Source organism: Prionailurus viverrinus, chromosome B2, assembly GCF_022837055.1.
Source record: "Prionailurus viverrinus isolate Anna chromosome B2, UM_Priviv_1.0, whole genome shotgun sequence".
In the NCBI taxonomy this organism is placed as follows: Eukaryota; Metazoa; Chordata; class Mammalia; order Carnivora; family Felidae; genus Prionailurus; species Prionailurus viverrinus.
This window is the reverse complement of record NC_062565.1, coordinates 45799586-45819919: the sequence shown is the minus strand read 5'-3', so window position 1 is coordinate 45819919 and position 20334 is coordinate 45799586. Positions and strand designations below refer to the sequence as shown.

Here is a 20334-nt window from a genome sequence, read left to right as displayed (position 1 = left end):
TTTCAATTTTAAAGGCTGGAATTTTTTCTTTTATCTTCTATATAACACCACCTTTAAACTGTTGCCCTTAATTAACCATTGCCCCTGTTTCTGAGCTGCCTGCAGTCTCTCTGGTCTTCTAACTGAAAAACTGATTCCACTAGGAAAAATAAAACTCATCTATTAAGAGGATGAGATTTTTCAGCTTTTTTGTATGCACACGTGGGCATATCTCAAGTATCTGATGAAGAGTGGGTCATTTTACTATGATTAAGAAAGTGTGAATGAATCATGTTTTGAATCCCCATTTTCTCTATGAAGTCAGTGCAAAAAGAACAGAAACTTTGGAAAGCAGGTCTCCAGTTCACAACCAAACTTGGAACTTGTCTTCAAGGGTTCTTCACATTCTTTCCAGAACACTGGGCCTTGTGAAAGGCCCAATCAGCAAAAAAATAAAATACACACATCCACTTACTAATAGTAAAGTTTTTGAAGTTGATGGGATCTGCAGGTGAGAGTTTCTCATCTTTACAGGGTTAGGTACTCAGGGAGGAATTGTACCTGGTGGGAGTTTTCTCTCCTCTGTGGTGAAGGAGACTCACTGTTTTACATATTAAACGACTCCAGTGTATTTCCTCCTAGCCCTGTCACCCTCTTTATTGAGGCAAAACCTATGTGATGAGTGTCCCAAAATGTTTGTTTCTGTAATTCCACTCACAAGAGAAAACTAGATAGCCTCTGGGTCTACTTCATATCAGAATAAATCTGATGGAAGGGAAAATGGGGAAAGGGAACTGAAACCAGAAACTAAGAACTTTTTGTCCTAAACTTCAAAAGTACAGGAAGTGAACGTAATATTTTATGGGAAACTACACACTGCTTGTGGATCTTCACTACCAACCCGCGACACAGACAAACACACACACCAAGCCACAGGCGACTGCTATTGGCAAATGCCTCCTCTCCAATCACCAGATCAAGGAAGGGATCTCTAGAGGCCCAACGCACCACCCACAAATGGGGTCTCTGGCAGCCCTCGGCTGCAGCCTACTAGTCTGGAATGACGGCGGGAAGGTGTTGCAAGGAAATCCCTTGCATGCTTTGTGGTATGTTAAAAATGCAGCATCATCCTCTCTGCTCTCTTTTTCCTTCGGCAGGAAAGCAGATTTCGAGGGCACAAGGAAACTGGAGGGGCAAAACGGCTGCTGGCCTCCAGGAGCCCTCGAGCTCCCTCCCTCCACACCCCCCCCCATACACCCCCTCTCCCCCCCGCAGGCTCTAATTGCCTTTGCTCCAATGGGCCAGCAGCACCTTCACCAGTTTCCTCTTCCATTCACTCCAGCCAGGAGGGAAGAGGGAAAACAAAACTCTAAAAATAACTGCCAGCATCTTTAAAAAAAAGCTTAGCTGCCCCCCCCCCCACCTCGCTCCCTCCCTTCTAGTCTCTCTCCTCCCCGCCCCCCTCCGCCCCTTTTGGGGCACATGTCTGCTTCTTACAACACCGAGGCACATGGTTCCAGTTAGGCACCGAACCCCATCAAGACGGAGAGGAAATCCACATCTGTGGGACGCTCCGCACGGAACCACCTCCAGCGAGGGAGGCCGGGGGACTGCAGCACCGAGATGAAGGGCTAGACCGAGGGAACGCTGCTCATGCGGTGAGAGGGGCGCGGGAGGCGGCGAGGGCGCGGGGAGGCCGGGGAGGGGTGGGCCCCGCGGTGCCCCCGCAGCGCGCTGTCGATATTTGCCCGCCTTGCTGCAACTTGCTGCAGTGTTTGAAAGAGTAGTAGGAGCGCATGGAGGTGGGGCCGGGGAAAGACCAGGCGGAGTGGTTGGGGGTGAGCGCGGAGGGGTGGGGACGCGCGGTGGTGCTGGGGAGGGGGGCTGGCCCGGAGGGGGGTGGGATGGGGGAGCGGGGGGGGGGGGTGGCCCGGCGCTTACACATGTCACATGTGCTTTTTAAGACGGCCGGGAGCGCCTGCGAGCTGGATCTGGTGGAGGATGCTGCGGCAGGTGCTTCGCAGAGGGCTCCAGTCGTGCTGCCACAGGCTGGGCTTGTGCGTGAGCCGGCACCCGGTCTTTTTCCTCACCGTGCCCGCAGTCCTGACCATCACCTTCGGCCTCAGCGCGCTCAACCGCTTCCAGCCCGAGGGCGACCTGGAGCGCCTGGTCGCTCCCAGCCACAGCCTGGCCAAGATCGAGCGCAGCCTGGCCAGCAGCCTTTTCCCCCTGGACCAGTCCAAAAGCCAGCTCTATTCGGACTTACACACCCCTGGGAGGTATGGCAGGGTGATCCTCCTCTCCCCACCCGGGGACAATATTTTGCTCCAGGCTGAGGGGATCCTGCAGACCCACCGAGCCGTGCTGGAAATGAAGGTGAACCACAAGGGCTATAATTATACTTTTTCCCATCTGTGTGTGTTGAAAAATCAGGATAAGAAATGCGTGCTGGATGATATTATTTCAGTGCTAGAGGATCTCAGGCAGGCTGCCGTCTCCAATAAGACAACAGCCAGGGTGCAAGTGAGGTATCCCAGCACTAAATTAAAGGTACGCTCCTCCTGCATGCTTCTGCCAATTAAAGAGGCAGCACTTCATTTCTTGCCCTAAACAAGCAAAGAAAATGCAGAGGTCTCATCCTTAAGACTCAGAAGCTAATGCTTCTTTCATTTTGGGGGGGAGGGGGAAAGATGGGCAACTGAGTGAAGAAAACAGGCAATGAATGGTACGACTAGATATTAAGAAATTCAAAGCCAAACAAAACAAATGCCAAAAAATGAAAAAAAAATGGAAAAAAAAAAGTTGTTTCTGAGACCCTGCAATTACATCTTTGTTCAGGGTTAATAAATCAGTGAATGGAAGGGGGAGGGGGAATCCTAAACAATTTGGGGGATTTCTTTTCATTATGGGGCTCGATGTATTTCTTATTACTGATTACACATCCACCTGGTGCCATGTTCACCTACCTATTTACATCTTCAGCCTGGTTTGATTTTGACATGTAGCGATTTTGTGTTTTGGTGCCTTGTGAGTGTGTGTCTGGAAGCAGTGGATATGAATGTAGTAGGGATTTCAGGAATTATGTGTAAGTGTGTTAGCATAGCAAAAGAAGCAGAGACGTTCTATGTGTAAAAATGGGGAAGTGCAGGTAACAGATGTTCCCGTAGACTGAGTCCTGTTACCCTCCTTTCCCGTCACAATATCCAAACAAAACCAAGATGATAGCCCAATAGCAAAGAAAAAAGAAAAATTCCACAGTCAGCAGAAGTTGCAAAAAAAAAAAAAGATTATTTCAGCATTAAACATATTATGCTGTTTGAACTCTCGATTCAAATTTTGTTGCTCAAATGAGATTTCTAAACTCATCCTACACTGTCAGGATTGAGCTGCTGCAGGCAATGAGGCATGCAGTCTCCAGGTGACTGAAGTTTCAGGGACAAATGTGACTTCCAAAAGAGTCACTGCACCATTTGTATGCTCAACCCTGTGTGTGCTCAGAACCTGCACAACGGAGAACTCCCAGGACAGGTGTTTCCCAAGAAAGAGGAATTTTCTTTCTTCTAACGTGTATAAGGCTATGTGTGTGCTTCCATGGAGATAATGGAATAGGAGGGACCTCGTTTGGGTAAATGGATGGCCGAATATCATTAATATTTCTCTTTATGTATTTGAGATAGTCAGCATCTATACACGATTTAAAAATAACTTTCTGCGGTTATTTTAGATACAAAGGCTCTTTATTGTGCATTGAAGGAGAGTTTTGTGCGCTTAGAAACTAGGGATTCCTCAGGAAACCTCATAACCTGCCTCCTTTTAACACGTTGTCCTTGTTTAAATGCATCCAGAGGCTGACAGGGTTTCAGCTTTACAAAGCTGAGCAGTCCCTTGGGGTTTACTGAAACTAGACAGATGATTCATCAGCTTGAAATCTAGGTAAGGAAGGGCTTGCCTGCTTCACACTTATCGAAGGAAGCATGATGAATATATGCGGTTGGGCAGCATGCTTTTTGTTACCCGAATCCTTTGCCATCAACATTATCACTTGCTACAGGAAAGGATGCAGTGGAGGGAGAGGTGATCTTCTAGCCTAATCTTTTAACTGAGTTCTTACCTATGCCGGACATCTGGTGTAAAAAGCCATTTGAAACTGTGTCATATTTAAGTTTCAATTTGTTTTCCCTGTGGAGGCAAGTTTGCAGATTATTAACGTGCCTTATTAATTGGGTCCCTTATTTCCTTTATTCAGCAGTACTCTCCAGGTGTAAGAGCGTTGGCCAATCAGTCACTGTCAATATTTTGTTTATCCGTCAAAATCATTATGACATTTACAGTATAAACCCCTGAGGTCTTTAATTCACTCATTTAATATTTAGCTGTGCTCCTGTGATTTGCTAGGGACTCTTGTAGGCACATGAGACAGAATTTGGGGTCAGAAAAACAAGGTTCTTATTCTCACAGGGCTTACAAGTAGTGTATGTCAGTATCCTCACCGAGAGTTGCCTGTGAGCAGGGATTCTGCAATCTTTGGGTTCCTCACTGAGCCAACACCATACTAGGCCTATCATTGGCGCTCCATCTAACTTTTTGGCTGATTGACTGGTGGATCTACATCTTGGTAGGAGTCAGTGTATAATCATGAAAGAATGGAATAATTGATTACAAAGGCCAGTGTAATAGTATTAATAGAATTATTCTATTAACCATAAAAAGAACAGGAAAATTACACCTTGGCTCTATAAACTGTAAAGCCCTATTCTGCTCCGTTCTAATGTCAACGCTTCCACACATGTGCTGGCTTGACTCTCACTGCATGGCATCAGTGGGAGTTGTAGAAGATAATGTTTGGGAAAATGCATCCTTTGAGTGTCTTCTGAGAGCAGTGGGTCCTCTCAAGCATCCGGATGCAATCTCACACATGCTAATGTAATATAAAATATAATTTGTGGAGTACCGTGGAGAGCTCGAATCCTATCAAAGGGTCTCCAAGGATGTGTAGGTTAAGAGCTCCTTGTCACAGAGCAAAATGAGATGGCCTCTTGTTTTGATTACATGTTATTTGGAGATGATTTTGATTCACATATGGCAGCGGTTCTCAAGAAGTGTCCCTGGGATGTTGATGCATGGTAAAGTTTGAGAACTTCTGGTGTATGCGATTTGAGGGGAAATTTTGTACTTACCTTTTATGGCCCTCTAATTCATTTTGCTTTCCTCTGTCATACTTGGGTCACCTCTCTTCCCAACTCAATATGGAAAATTTTCATGGTGGAAGATGCCATTGATAGGCAGGGAAGCAGGAGTTGTGGGAAAATGCAAAATAAATAACACTGGCTGGACAATTTGAGCAGGGATTGGCAATCTCTTGACACGGAAGAAGCAGTAGGTCAGTTCTCAGAGATAGTCTGAAGATGTAGAAACACCGATTGACAGAAAGAAGCGACCAGAAACAGTTCTGACCATTGGAAGGACATCTTCCAAATATCACGAAGACACCCAAGTAGTCCTGACCACAGAATGGTTTAGAACTTCTGATAAACACGATTATCTTGCCAAGGTGATCCAGAGAAGCAGAGACATGGAAAGTTGGCTGGTAACAGAATCTCAGATAAAGCTGGTATGAAAAAAGCAGGAGTCAGCTTAGAATACTATAGAAGAAATGAAACATACACATTTTCAAAAACTGTGTGGAAAAGGTGCCCAAATCTGCAATTCCTACACCTGCGTGATAGGAACTCTATAAGGGTGTCTCTAATTAAAATCTTTATATTATTATATCCATTATCATACTCCAGATGAGGCACAAAGTCATGTCTTATATTCCTTCTATGCTATTTATGTTCCCCCCAACCTAATTCAGTTCTTTATAGATAGTATTCACCTCATTGATTAGTCTGTTGATTAATTTGTACATTTGTACTGTAATATCACAAAATTATCATCACTTTTCATACCTCTGTGGCATAATTTTATTTTTAAAGGTAGTCTCTACATTCTCCAGATTTCTATAAAGTGTTTTTGGCCCCAATAGTTTAGAGACCTTTTTTTTTCTCACCTAGTAAACTACATATTGTATAAGTTAATACAATGTGGCTAGACTGAATTTCTAAGTTAAATACATAACATATTGCCGAACCCAGTCTCTTGAATAAAATGAATCAGGTGCTCAAAATCCTTAAGCAAGGACCACTCTGGACTCCAAGATCTTTACTCTGGCCACAGTAAAATGCACAAGTAAAAAGAAGAAGCAGGCAAATGGGGTCCATAGCAAATGGTGAGAAAGAAATGAAGCAGATTTGATTCCCCTGCAGCCTGTCCTTCCCACTAAATTTCATTAATCCCACACCTATGAATAGATGTTGAACTGAAGTGTATGTGCTTCAATATACCATATTTAAGAACAGGAGCAAAGAAAGATCTTCCTGTTTCTTAATAAAGGACAGCACTTCTGTGGGGACATTTCCAGGTTTGGAAGATATTGCCATTGATTATTTCATTCCAGACTCAATGGAAGGGCAGCCTAAGCCAACATGGAAAGTGAGGACCAACATTATTTTAGAGATTTCCAAGAAAGTTTGGTTCTTCCAGACCTCTTTCCCTAATTTATTCTAAAATCTTGTAAGACATCCATGTCAGGATCTTCTCTCAGGATATTTTGATTTAAGCTTACCTTCCTGATTCTGTCTCTTGATGGGGGAAAACATTGCTACCTTACTGAATGTTCAGATTTATTGTGCTTTATACATAGCATATTATTGTTACAAGTTTGTGAGTCAGGGGAGTATTTTTATTCTCATTTTATAGGTAAGGAAGCTAACGACCAGGTTAAATGACTTGTACAAGGTCCCTGAGATAGTACACGTTGGAGCTGGGATTTGAATCCAGGTGTCCATACTGAATTCTTAATCACAATACTACATTAGGTCCCATCACGCTCTGCGCCATTCTTTGTAACAACAGGCCTTTGTACTAAGAAAAATCTCGTGCCATAATTCCCAAGTCATCTCATATCTGTATTAAAAGACCACTACTGATCTTTCACAGTTGTCCGCTGGCTCACTCAGATCCACTAGTTCATAAGATGGGGAAAGGAAGCTTCACTTCTCTTATTCATCCATAAGGGAGTGAAACTTCCAGTCTGGGCAAACCCCTACTGTATGCTGACCGAGGAACCTGCTACAAATTGTTTAGCAAATGCCTCACTGGCCAATGATTTCATCTTTAATATCATTTCACATCAACTCAAAACAAACCATGGCGAGGCTCCATGATCAACTGCAAGTGGGAAACCTACAGTGTGGTCTACAGTTTTCAGACAGGGTATTTTGTCCCAGACAAGCTTGGGTGTTTTTGTCTTAAACTGGCATCAGGAAAAATAATTGATGATATAGGTTGGGATAAGACAATGGGGAGTAAATTGGGAAATGTTCAGGAGCTCTAAGTTCTAAGCCCAGTTCTTTAAAGATCAGTTGTGTGTTAATGGACAAATCCCATCACCAATCTGGACTTCAAGTTCTAGCATTCTGATGTAATGTTCCACTAGGTAGTAGATGACTATCATTACGGTGGATTTGGGAATATATTCTAGAATATTTTTCCTATGGAATAAAGTAGATGTGTTTGGTTAGATCTGAACTATGCTGTTCAATAATGGTAATCACGGTTTCCTAATGAAGTTATTGTTTATATATTTCCTAACCACTGAGTCAGGATAAGTTGGTTTATTAAATTTTTCTGACTGGTTTAAAAACTGTTCCTTGTACCCGGGGCACCTGGGTGCCTTAGTCAAGGTTGAGCGTCAGACAGTTGATCTCAGCTCAGGTCATGATGTTACGGTTGGGGAGTTCGAGCCCCATATGGGCACTGTCAGTGCAGAGCCTGCTTGGGATTGTCTGTCTCTCTGTGCTCCTTCCCTGTTTGCAGTCTCTCTCTCTCTCTCTCAACAATAAATAAACTTAAAAAATAAAATAAAATATGGGGTGTCTGGGTGGCTCAGTCAGTTAAGCATCAGACTTTGGCTCAGGTCATGATCTCATGGTTCGTGGGTTTGAGCCCCATGTTGGGCTCTGTGCCGAGCTCAGAGCCTGGAGCCTGCTTCAAATTCTGTGTCTCCCTCTCTCTGTCCCTTTCCCACTCATGCTCTGTCTCTCTTTCTCTCTCTCTCTCTCAAAGACAAATAAACATTAAAAAACAAAATAAAACAAAACTGTTCTTCCATACAAAGAAGGCAAAGAGAGACCAAAGAAAGAAGCAGGCCACCCTAGATTGGTAGGTGTCAAGGTTTAATGAGCAAGAGAACTTCTATATGAGGCTTTTCCTGGGCAGCCACAAGATGAGTAGATCTCTATACGTGCTTGTGAGAATCTTTAAAGTCTGTATAGAAGCCTGTGTTCAGTTACATACACCGTCCAGATGGTCTCAACAACACATTGCTTTCTCAGGGCTGCATCCTTGAAAACATCTCTCACTGTGAGAATAATGGACAGTATGTATATTTCAAGGCCAGGGGAAGAGGTCAGGAGCCTCTGATTACCCAGGTCAAGCTTATGGGTCAATCAGAGGTCATGTCCTCTTAATGACCTCCTCCAACACTGAGCATCCAAATGGGCAAAAGGCTTGCTTGATGGGGGAGCTATCTCCTTCTCCTTGGCTTCAACAAAGACCTATTTTTAACTAAAGTAAATAATTTTCATAATTTTATTTATACTCTCTTCATGTTTGAAATTCAAGGATTAAGGGATGGTTTAAAAAAAAAAAAGGAACAGAAATGGTTCTCTCCATTCTTCTTTTCTTACTCTCAGTTGATCTGCTGGTGTTTCCCTCCGTGGTGCAGGACCACCAAGAGCTTGGGGTAAGGGTGGAGAAAAGAAGTCAAAGAGACACAACATGGTGGGAGTGCAGGAAGAACTAAGGCCACTCCCCCCTCCAAAAGAAACCACTCCTTTGCCTCTCATGCCACTTTAAGCAATGATAAGCTCTAACAGTTATTTTCTCAGCCTTTTCTATTATAGACATTATTTAACTGAAACAAGCTATTATATTTTGCGTTTCAAAATACATTGTGTTTGGAGAGTATTTTCCATTTTAACCCAATAGCTGTTACATCATTATTGGACCACATTGCTTTTAATTCAATTTTAGAGTGATCAGCATATGTTCAAGCCTATTCTAGATACTTCCAAGCACTTCTGTATGTGCTTGGTATAAATATTTTTAAAAAAGGAGTCTGGAAATTCCTAGACTCTAGATTTGTGTAAGACGGCTCTAGATTGAACAGCAAGTCTGTTTCTTCCCTGAGTCAAACAGATCACCTTGGGGCCCCCTCCCCAGGGTGGAATCCTGGGAGTAACTCATTTCTCTGGATTGTTTCTGCCCCTGTGCTGGTCGATAGGGTTACATTTATCCCAGCCCTGGCACGCAGAAACGTTTAGGCAATGCTTCTGGTTAAAAAGGGTGCCAAGTTGCATTGTAAATAACAAAATCAATTTCATTTTGTTTTCTAAGACCTTGTTCCCTAAAGTGTTACATATGGACAGGCAGCATCAGTATCACCTGGGACATTATTAGAAATGCAAATTCCTGCATCTCACCTGACAGGAGTCTGCATTTTAACAAAGCCCCTAGGTGATTCATGCATTTGAGCATTTGAAAAGCTCCGGTCTAAGACACAAGGTGGACCTCTGCGTTCCTCATTCATGGCTGAGCTTGAAATAACGTGTCAATTCAGACCAAGAACACCCTAAGAAAATTGAGTAGTTGAGCCTATAGCCATATCATTCAGGCACGTGATAGAGATGTTGAGGAAATGCCTGGAGAATTAGCAAGCAGCTCTTCCGCATGGAGAAACCCTCGTCCGTATCAGCTGTCGTTGGGAACTGTCACCTGGTTAAGCTTAAAGCTGATTACTGTCGTTCAATATTTTCCAAAAATGTTGAAATTAAATCTAACCATCTCTTTAAGAAAAAAACATCAGCAGCATTTTTCTCAAGGCCCTTTGCAGTTTTTTTTTTTTCACGAGAGTGGCAACATTAAGGCCTAGTTAGCCTAATTATGTTAATATAATATGAGAACACAAGGTATAGGAACTATCCATAGGAGCAAGAGTATTTGGGAAAATGAGACACGAAATTACAGTGGGGCGTATTTTTAAAGTGACGTTGCAATCCATGCTTTTCTCACGATTATTATGGCAGAGCCATTCACTGAAATCAAGGCTTATTCTCTGTCATTCAGAGAAATTCGGGACCTCTGAAAGGTACCTGATGAGCAGCACTCAGAATGAATGGACTCTGTTTAGTTATAGGATTTGTGTTAGAACAGCCAATGTTTTCCCTCCAGAGCTACCCTGCCAATACGGGGAGGGCTCACGTGGGCCACTCTGACTTTCCTCTGCTGCCTCAAAGGCTGAAGGCAGAGTACTTACTGGCTCTGGATTCTGGAAAGTGGTTGTACATACACAGGGTTCTCATAGCCTCAGGAGGTCCTGAATGTTTGTGGCAGGTGGAGGCTTGCCTGGATGGATCAGGTTCAGCCTCAAAGTTTACACTTCTTTTGAATCTTCAAGTCTGTTCTTTCACCTCACCAGGTTTCTTAATTACCTGGAGGGAGAGTGTATTCTTTTTTTTTTTTTAAGTTTATTTATTTATTTTGAGAGAGACAGCACGAGCAGGGAGCAGGGAGAGGCAGAGAGAGAGAGAGAGAGAGAGAGAGAGAGAATCCCAAGCAGGCTCCACACTGTCAGAGTGGAGCCAGATGCAGGGCTCCAACTCACAAACTGTGAGATCATGACGTGAGCCAAAACAAAGAACTGGACACTTAACCAACTGAGCCACTCAGGCGCCCCCAAGAGTATTCAGTTCTGATTGGCACAATAGTTCACGCTAATGTGGGGAAGGTGCACATTTGATTTGAAAGTCATTCCTGTGCACACTCATCTAGGTAACGATTGTGTCGACTCTGTGCCAGGCTCCATCTTGGTCCCTGGCAATTCCATGAGGTACAAAACAGATGTGCATTTGCCCTCCAGGTGCTTAAGCCTGGCAAAAAAGGCAAAAATCACACGAATTCACATCTACAGATTATCATGGAAGAAAAATGGCACTGTGAGAGTGGAATACCAAGTCTTGGGGTGTTGGATACTGCTGCCTTCTGAGGAGGTGACTATGAGCTGAGATCTAAGGGGTGAGGAGGTTAACGTGCATGGCTTGGATGGTAGACACAAGAGAACAAAGGGGACGACAGGCACCTTAGAAGCATTGGATAAGAGCCACCGCGGGGGAAGGTACGGTGACGATGGGAAGGGACATTGTAAGAGTTTCTTGAGCATTGATGTAACACAAGTCAGATCCAGGTCTATGGATCTAGATTATCTGGGTGTAGATCTTTGCTCTGCCCTGTTAGTTGTATGACTTTGTACAAATGTTGTAACCTCTTCAGAACTCAGCTCCCTCCTCATAGTCCCTACCTCATAGCACTGAGTAGACTAAATGAGTTCATGATACCTAAAAGCAGTGCTTCTCAAGCTCTAATTGTTACCTCAAGCTCTAAATGTTACCTGGGGATATTTTCAAAAATACAGATTCAGTTCCAGGAGGTCTGGTGTGGATGAAAGTCTGCATTTCTAGCAAATGATGCCGATGCCACTGATCCATGAACCCCACTGTGAGCAAGAGCCATATACGGCATTAGAACAGCACCAGGTTCATTGTAAATTCTTAACAGCTGCTAGGGGCTTAACTCCATGAGCACTGATACTCTGCCCTTAGCCAGATTAGGTGAAAAGCCCTTTTTGTTTCAACCCTCAAAGCTGAAAATCTTTCTGTCATATGGTCGTCATCCTTATTTCCTTAGTAAGTGCAGATCCCTCTGTTTTTTGCACTAAAGACCTTAAGCTGCCTCCAGGGTTATCATTCTGACCTCTCTTTGCTAAGGATAGTAAAGAGCAGATAAGGAAAATGTGGGACCTTGGTTCTCTGCATTCACTGGGTTTGGAAGTATCTCAGAGGTTACATTTTTGTGATGTTCTTAGCAGAGCTAGCCTTGACCACTTTCTCCCTGCTAGGTGTTTGTGACATTTTCGTTCTCCTTCTGTGTCTCTGATGGTTCTCTACTTCTTACTGGCTCCCTCTTCTTACTGTTCCCATTTTTATAATGGCCCCCCATAAAACACTCTTTTTCGTTGTCTTTTCTCTCCATATTCTCTCTCATTCAAGCCCAATATCTATTTTCTTCCACTGTCTATGACTGTTGAATAGCACCTTTATGCTGCCATTTACTCAGGCTCCGAATCTCAGTCACCTGTAATTAAGTCTTTCTCCCCCTGCCCCCAACCAGCCAAGACATATACATAGTAATAGCTAATTAACTGTTAGGTCCTGATCATTCCACCGCAGAAGTCCTGCTAGCATGGTCCTTGGACCAACGGCACCCACACCACCTAGGAACTTGTTCAAGATGCAAATTCTCAGACCTCATTCCAGATCTGCCGTAACTCTGGCAATGGTGCCCAACAAGCCCTTTGGTGACTCTGATTCCTACGGAAGTGAGAGAACTCCTGCTCTGCAATAGTGGTGATCGGTCTTGGCTGAGTGTTGGAATCACGAGCGGAGATTTGACAATACTGATGTGGGGGTCTCATCTCCAGAGATTTTGATTTAATTAGTCTCGAAGTGGCATGGGCATTGGGAATTTAAAACAAAAAACAAAAAACTCCCCATGTGGAGCTCTGCACTGATGGAGCAGAGCCTGCCTGGGATTCTGTCTTTCCCTCTCTCTCTGCCCTCCCTCACTCATGCTTTCTCTCTCTCTCAAAGTAAATAAGTCTCATAAATGAACTTAAAAATAATAAAGAGACAAAAGGCCATCAGAAGAGGGAAAGAGAGCCATTTTCCCCACCTATATATAGCACACATGTGACTTTAGCTCACGAGAGACTGCAGGAGGCATGGTATGGCTTGGGCACAAGGTAGGGCTGTCAGATTTAGCAAGTAAAAATACGAGGCACCAAGTTAAGTTTGAATTTTGGATAAACAAAGGATAATTTTTTAGTAGAAATGCATCCTATATGTTGCATTCTTTACTTATCTGAAATTCAGATTTAACTGGGTGCCACGTATTTTATATGGCAACCTAGCAGTAAGAGAATTCACAGAATCACATCTGAAGACCACAGCACCAACTTCAGAGAGTCAGGACCAGTGCCAGTGCTAGCTCACGTTAATGGCAATCAACCAGGGGACTGGAGAGGAAGACCATGGAAAGTGTTTTGGGAAATAATAAAGAGAGCAGAAAGATTCCCAGAAATGTAAGGGTAAAAGTTTTCAGGGGCCAGAGTTCCCATCTTAAATTTTTTTTTTTTTAACGTTTATTTATTTTTGAGACAGAGAGACAGAGCGTGAATGAGGGAGGGTCAGAGAGAGGGAGACACAGAATCCGAAACAGTCTCCAGGCTCCGAGCTGTCAGCACAGAGCCCGACGCGGGGCTCAAACTCACGGACCATGAGATCATGACTTGAGCCGAAGTTGGACGCCCAACCGACTGAGCCACCCAGGCACCCCCAGAGTTCCCATCTTAAAGTGAAGATACAAGCAAGTGAAATTTAAGCTCTTGTACTACAACCTTATTTGTATATTCCGTCCATAGGAAACCCAAGTACTGTTTTGATAGTTCCAAGTGTTTATTTGCTAGTGAAATGAAAATTGAATGAGGAAAAGAAACTTATCCAAAGAGTCTACAAGCTAAAGATTCCATTCAGCAGTCTTTTGTTTTATATTTTAAGATGAAAAATACTTATGCACAAGAAAAAATTTTAATGAAAGAAAATAGATGATGGATGTAAATTAGTGAAAATCTGTTGCATGGGAATATTAGCAAACCAAAATATGAACTCCTAGACAGGATAGGTTACCCTTCCATGTATGAAATGCTGCATTAGAAACCGAGATGAAGCATGTTATTAAACATGCGTATAACAGCACAAAGGAGTGTATGTGCTATTTAGAATCTGTCTTATTCTCCTTCAAGATTATAAGACTTTTAAGGGCAGGGATCATATCTGATTCACACTTCTAGCTTAAAAGAAATGTGAGAAAATTCTAGTTTTTCATTTCTCTCTTCCCAGGAACCAGATCTTCCTGCACAGTGCAGTTTGTGGGATAATCTCTTTAGGGCAAATTCCTGGGGGGAGGAGGCAGAGCCTGAGTAATGGAGCATGAGGACAGGGATGGTGGGGCACCAGTAAGTGTCCCCAGAGACAGACACGCACCCTGCTGGAGCTCCCAGGGCCCTGAGAAGCCCAGGGTCTGAACTAGTTTAATGACCCCTTTTCATAGATAGAGCATATCTCTCTAAGGGAATGGCACATAAAACTGGTATTAGCAACTTAACGTTTATTATCATCTCATTCTTTCCAGCCATTTTTTACCTTGGGGATTATTTTTAAGGAACTGGATCCTTTCTAGGCTGAGAAACTTTAGACTTTTTTTTTTATTAACTAATCACATCTTATCAGTATGTTACTAATCACATCTTAACTTACTAAACAATATCCAAGTTTATATTTCTAGTTAACTTCTCTCAAAAAGTTTTTTTTAATCAAAAAAAATTTTTTTAATGTTTATTTATTTTTTGAGAGGGAGAGAGAGACAATGTGAGGAGGGAAGGGGCAGAGAGAGAGGGAAACACAGAATCCAAAACAGACTCCAGACTCAACACGGGGCTTGAACCCATGAACTGTGAGATCATGACCTGAGCAAAGTCTGACACTCAACTGACTGATCCACCCAGATGCCCCTCAAAAAGTTATTTATTAATTTGATGTTATCCTCCTTGACTTTTTCATGATAGAAGAATATTTCATTAATTGATAACTAAACTGATAAGAGATTCTCACTTTTCATCTTTCCCTCAACTTAGTATCCAGAAAACTTACTGATGATGTTAAACATATAAGCATGGACAATCCAGTCCATTTAACCTAAAGTAACAAATGTTTTTATTGAGGTGGGAGGTAGGGGTCTTATTGATTGAGTCTCTCTTTTAAAAATTTTTTTTTTTAATTTTTTTTTTCAACGTTTATTTATTTTTTTGGGACAGAGAGAGACAGAGCATGAACGGGGGAGGGGCAGAGAGAGAGAGGGAGACACAGAATCGGAAACAGGCTCCAGGCTCCGAGCCATCAGCCCAGAGCCTGACGCGGGGCTCGAACTCACGGACCGCGAGATCGTGACCTGGCTGAAGTCGGACGCTTAACCGACTGCGCCACCCAGGCGCCCCTCTTTTAAAATTTTTAAATAATGATGAAGAGGGTAATAAAAAAAGAAACTGACAAACCTTTGAATCCGATCTTGTCATTTACTAGCTCTATGACTCAGACATGCTACTTAATGTCTTTGTCCTTCAATTTTTCTGTTAAAAATCGTATTATTAATATCCTTTCTGTAGAGTTTCAAAATTTCTGGCACCTGGTAGTTTCTTAATAAATTATAGGTATTTTTTAATATAAATCAACATTATAACAACACCAAGGAAAGATTAGGAAACCAAATGAAAAATCTCTCACAATCCCACTCACCAATTCTATACACAATTTATTTCTAGTCTTTAACTATAAAATACACAGTTGCCATATATGGTATATGTCTTTTTTGATTCTATTTATTTTCATTTTTTCACAAGCATTTTCATAATTATAATTTTATCGGTTGTTCAAAAGTCTGGCAAGTGACTGCGACATAATTTACTTAACTGTTCATTTATTGTTATCTTTAGAGTACTTCTGGGGCAGAGTTTTTGGAACTGATTTTTACTATCTTTAATAGGCTTAAGGAAGAAAGCAAAATATTCTGGCTTGTCAATAGAAGCTATAGGAAAAGAGCATTTTCTTCCATGATTTAAGATGTCTCTTTTGTAAGTATATGCACTTACAAAAACAAGATACAAATATAGGTCAACAAGTTCCAGGGGAGGAGGTGTCCAAGAAAAACCCTGGATGAAAATTAGAAGGACCAGATTTATTTGTAGACCAACTCCAAAATGCTGTGAATTACTTTGTTAAGGACCATATCCAAGATTAAGCTTCTAAGAGTACCTTGTGGCTTATCCTATTATGAAGTAATTGTTACAGCTTTTCACTTGCTATAGCTCAGTGATTCTCCAAAGAAACAATTCAGGAACTTTCCAATTTTATGGTGCCATGGGCCCCTCCCCAGACCACTGAATTTGAATCTCTGGGGAAAGGGCCCAAGCATTGGTATTTTCAAAGGTTTGTATGAATGAATGCAGGGATAACCAAATTGAGAAACACTGAGGGACCTTAGACCAGAAGATCCCACCATCCTATCCAGCAATTTTGCAACGGATGAGAGGATAAGGGGGAAATGCTATTTCCCCTGAGCCTCAGCCTCTGAGGTCCCAAAGAAGAGAGCATTTGCCTTGACAGCAACAATCACACCATTTCCCCACCAGGTAAATTACCTCCATGGGAGCTCTTTAGCTAAATAAACAACTTTATCCTCTCCTATAATTCCTTAGCCTGGTATTGACTGGCCAGAAGTATGATGTCTTAATCAATTTGTTATATTCCAAAGATGTCTTGGATTACTCGTCATTGGGAAAATATATCCCTGGACACTTCAAAAGGCACGTTTACTTAGTACATTTCTGTAAGGAGATTAATAAAGAAAACCTGGAGGCACGTGAAAAATATTGTTATGGTGATACAGCCAAAGGTAATAAATCTTGACAGCTCAAAGAAGTATAATACCAGGACTTGAAATAGACCTTCACTTTTATTAAGTTGTTATTAACTCCTTAATTTTCACCAAGATAACCTAAATACCTTCATATCCTGAGGTGGTCACGGTTTGCTACTGTGCAACCAATTCATTAATGCTATCCATCGTTAGTCCGTCCTTTTGATAAGTGCAGAGAAAGAAGTAAAGGATATGTGTTGAATGAATGAAAGATCAAGTGACTTCATGATCTTTTTAATTGTCACATATTGAGAATTAAAAACATGATATTAAGGAATTTCAAAATATTCCCAGTCTTAGCTTGCCAAACTTTACTTAATCTTCAGCTAAATACACCCCATGTCTTGTACCTTTTCACCTGTGGAAATAATATTATGCTTCCTTTTGAGACATAAGAGTTCTGGGAAGGTCAACTACTAGTTTTAGTAAGCTTGAGACTTCTAATTCATTCATAAACAGATCCTGGCTTCCCCAGATCAGTGTGGCAAATCAATTCAGATTAAAACAGTATTAACACCATGTCTAATTAAAGGAAAAGTACGTTCATTAAAGCGCAATGAATATTTAAAGTAGTTCCAACTACATAGGAGCTGTAACAATTTAAGTGCCCTTCTTGGGTCAGTAGAGAGCTTTTCCATTAGCATCCTAGCGGATTCACAAATCATATACTCCCTCGCTTATTGTGTTTAAATGGCAATTATAAATCACCTGATAGAATGAGATAAAAGGATGTCTTCCTAGTCCACATGAATGATAGGATGTGTGCCCCTGGCCACTGAAAACTTGAAATTATGTATCACAAAAAGGAAGTTATCCCATTTGGTATCCCACTCTCTTCTTATGTTTTGCAGGGGCGTATAAGATAGGGATTTGGTTCCTCTTTTATTTACTGTTCTAAATACTATTCAGTAGTTGTGCCATGTGCGCCTTAAAGGGGTCTAACGTAAGTATCGTTTTGTGCATAAATGTTCATAAGCCTTCATTAAGAGAAATTTTGGCAGGTTATCTAATCTACAAGTATCAGGAAGCCTTGTTTATACATTCTTTCAGTAACCTATTCGCTATTTAATGTCTCTCTTGAAGAAAATTATTCCTCACATTGATTTAGAATAGGTGTTTCTATTTGTTCTTTCTTCAGTGAAGAAGGAGAACCCTGGTCATTATAATGTATATTTTGGAACCATCTTCTACCTGCGACCTTGGAAATGGTCATTATATTCTGTTGGTCTTTTCCTCTCTGGCTCCATAATCTCTTATTGTAAACCTCATTCTTTACCTCACAGCCTTTTGCTTTCAGCAGGCTTTTAAGTTTGGGAAATTGACGTGTGTCCTGGGTCTTAAACACATGTGTTGCATTCTTTATAAAGATATGCAAGCATCTTCCATGCTCCAAACTCCCTACTCTGTGTATCTGCCTTATCCCAATGAATAGCCTTTCTCAATAGAGATATATTCCATGCTTACATTGATTCAGACACGGCGCTAGCCTGGGGAGTTACAGAGATAAGTACAGATCCTCTTTTCCAGAAACCTAGTCTAGTGAAGAAGGAAAACAACTAAATGGGAAGCAATCAGTAAAGTGTGGTAACTTGAATCTTAAAGGTGAGTCCAAAATGATTCAGAGCTTTGAATAAGCCAGTATTGGTGCTATATCAGATTCAGCCTCCTCAGGGGTTCTATTAAAAAAAAAAATTACTCTTTGCTGGTGGGAGAAGTCTTTCAGAGATGCTTATTTCACTTGGTAATAAATGTTTTCTTTTCAAAATGTATTCATTAAAATCGAGGTCAATGGAAAGCTGCTGTCTATAAGCAAGGAAATATTTTGCTACGATCAGTTACTCTGAAGGTTATGAAGTCAGCATAAAATCCCAATAATGTTATAGGCTTAAAAAATGAATACCAAGCAGGAAAATTTTATGGGTATGGACCAAGAAATATCAAGATGAAAAAGCATGAGGGTTATTAATCATCCACAAGACCTGGCCAGAAGATTGTTGGATAGTGGAACTTTCCATGACCCCAAAAATCATCCCACCCTGAGGTCTTTCCTCCCTGATGTATAGTAATGGTTAAGATAATCATGAGATTATTTAACCAGCAAAAATGAAGCATGGACACAAGTACAAGGCATCTTTCATAAATCGTAAAGCAACAGCCACTAAGATGTTGAAATTGTGAAGCAACCACAGCTAAAATGCTGAGCATTTTTACTGATTACAAAGAATAAAGGGATAATTCCTACTTTCGTTTTGAGTAATATCTGGTTTAACAAATGTCGCCGACTTAGTGACCACTTGGGTGGTAAATCAGCATTTTTGTTCCCATTAAACAAATTAGTCACTTTTATATCTAAGAAAAGGTCACATTAAATCTTTTCAGAACAGAATGGGTAAACATAATCTTCAAAAGATATCTCACATTTTGACTGATTGAAAGATGCTCAATGTATGCTTCTGAGAGTTACAGTGTATATAGAAATTACAGGATGCCAAAAATCCTTGTTGAGAAACATAAAATAGAAATGGGCCTTTTTCTTTTCTCATAAGGATTCTTTGTATTAGTAAAGTGAAGTGCAACATTAAATAATTACCCAGTGATGGGGTGCCTGGGTGGCTCAGTCGGTTGAGTGTCTGACTGGCTCAGGTCATGATCTTGCAGTCTCTGAGTTCGAGCCCCCCATCGGGCTCTGTGCTGACTGACAGCTCGGAGCCTGAAGCCTGCTTCGGACTCTGTGTCTCCCTCTCTCTCTGCTTCTCCCCTCCTCACACTCTGTCTCTCTCTCAAAATAATAAATACATGAAAAAAAAAATTACCCACTGAATTCAGTCTTCACGAATAGAAAAACCAGTGAGTTGTATCTGATGGTCCTAGAGCAACACTTTGATTTTTCCTTTATTTAATTCAGTAGTTAATTCAGTAATTCAGTAATTATTTCTTGGTTTTGATTGTTGTTCTTTGTTTTAATTTGGAGATAGTAAGACTGCGGGTCAAGAAGTCTCTTTCATCTCTGGAGAACTGAATTCTTTGGAGGCAAGGATAGCCCAGGGCGTATCTGATGTAGATCCACGGGAGCAGTTCTACCAAATAGGGTGTTGTGCACTGACATAGACTGAGTAATTGTCAAAGTCCAGTAAGACTGGATTGGAGCCAGTATTCTTACCGCAGTACCTACATTCTTACTTCTAAACCATTGACTACACATTGGCCACACAGGTTCTTCAGTCTTTAGTTTGGTTGTACATAATATTTCCAAAGTTATTCCTGATGGTTTTCATGGGAAACTCAAGATTAAAAGTGGAAAAGGTTTCACTGTATCATCAAATTCACCCTCACCCAGAACTAATAAAAGTATATTCCCTACAGCATTTTTTTCCAAAGCAATTTAGGCAGTTTTATTAAGTTCAATTTATGTGCACCTCACTTAATTGATCGAATTTCTGCCACTTTTCTTGGAATACTCCTCTAAAGCCCTAATAAACCTGACTAATATCGTGACACTTCTCTATTAGAAAACTATTTCTCTTTATTATGATATTTCATTATTCCTTTTTCTATTAACATAGAATGACCCTAAATAATTCTTCTTTTTCTAATAAGTCATGCTGATGC

The 20334-nt window shown here is 41.4% G+C and overlaps 1 protein-coding gene across 1 annotated transcript in view; it reads left to right on the top strand.

Annotated features, from left to right (window-relative positions):
- Window positions 1-1929: 1929 nt before the first annotated feature.
- PTCHD4 (patched domain containing 4) overlaps window positions 1930-20334 on the top strand; it is a 178439-nt gene continuing 160034 nt past the window's right edge. Inside the window, exon 1 of the mRNA XM_047857782.1 lies at window positions 1930-2355. Within this exon, the coding sequence (XP_047713738.1) occupies window positions 1930-2355 (426 nt within the window). The remainder of the gene's footprint in view (window positions 2356-20334) is intronic.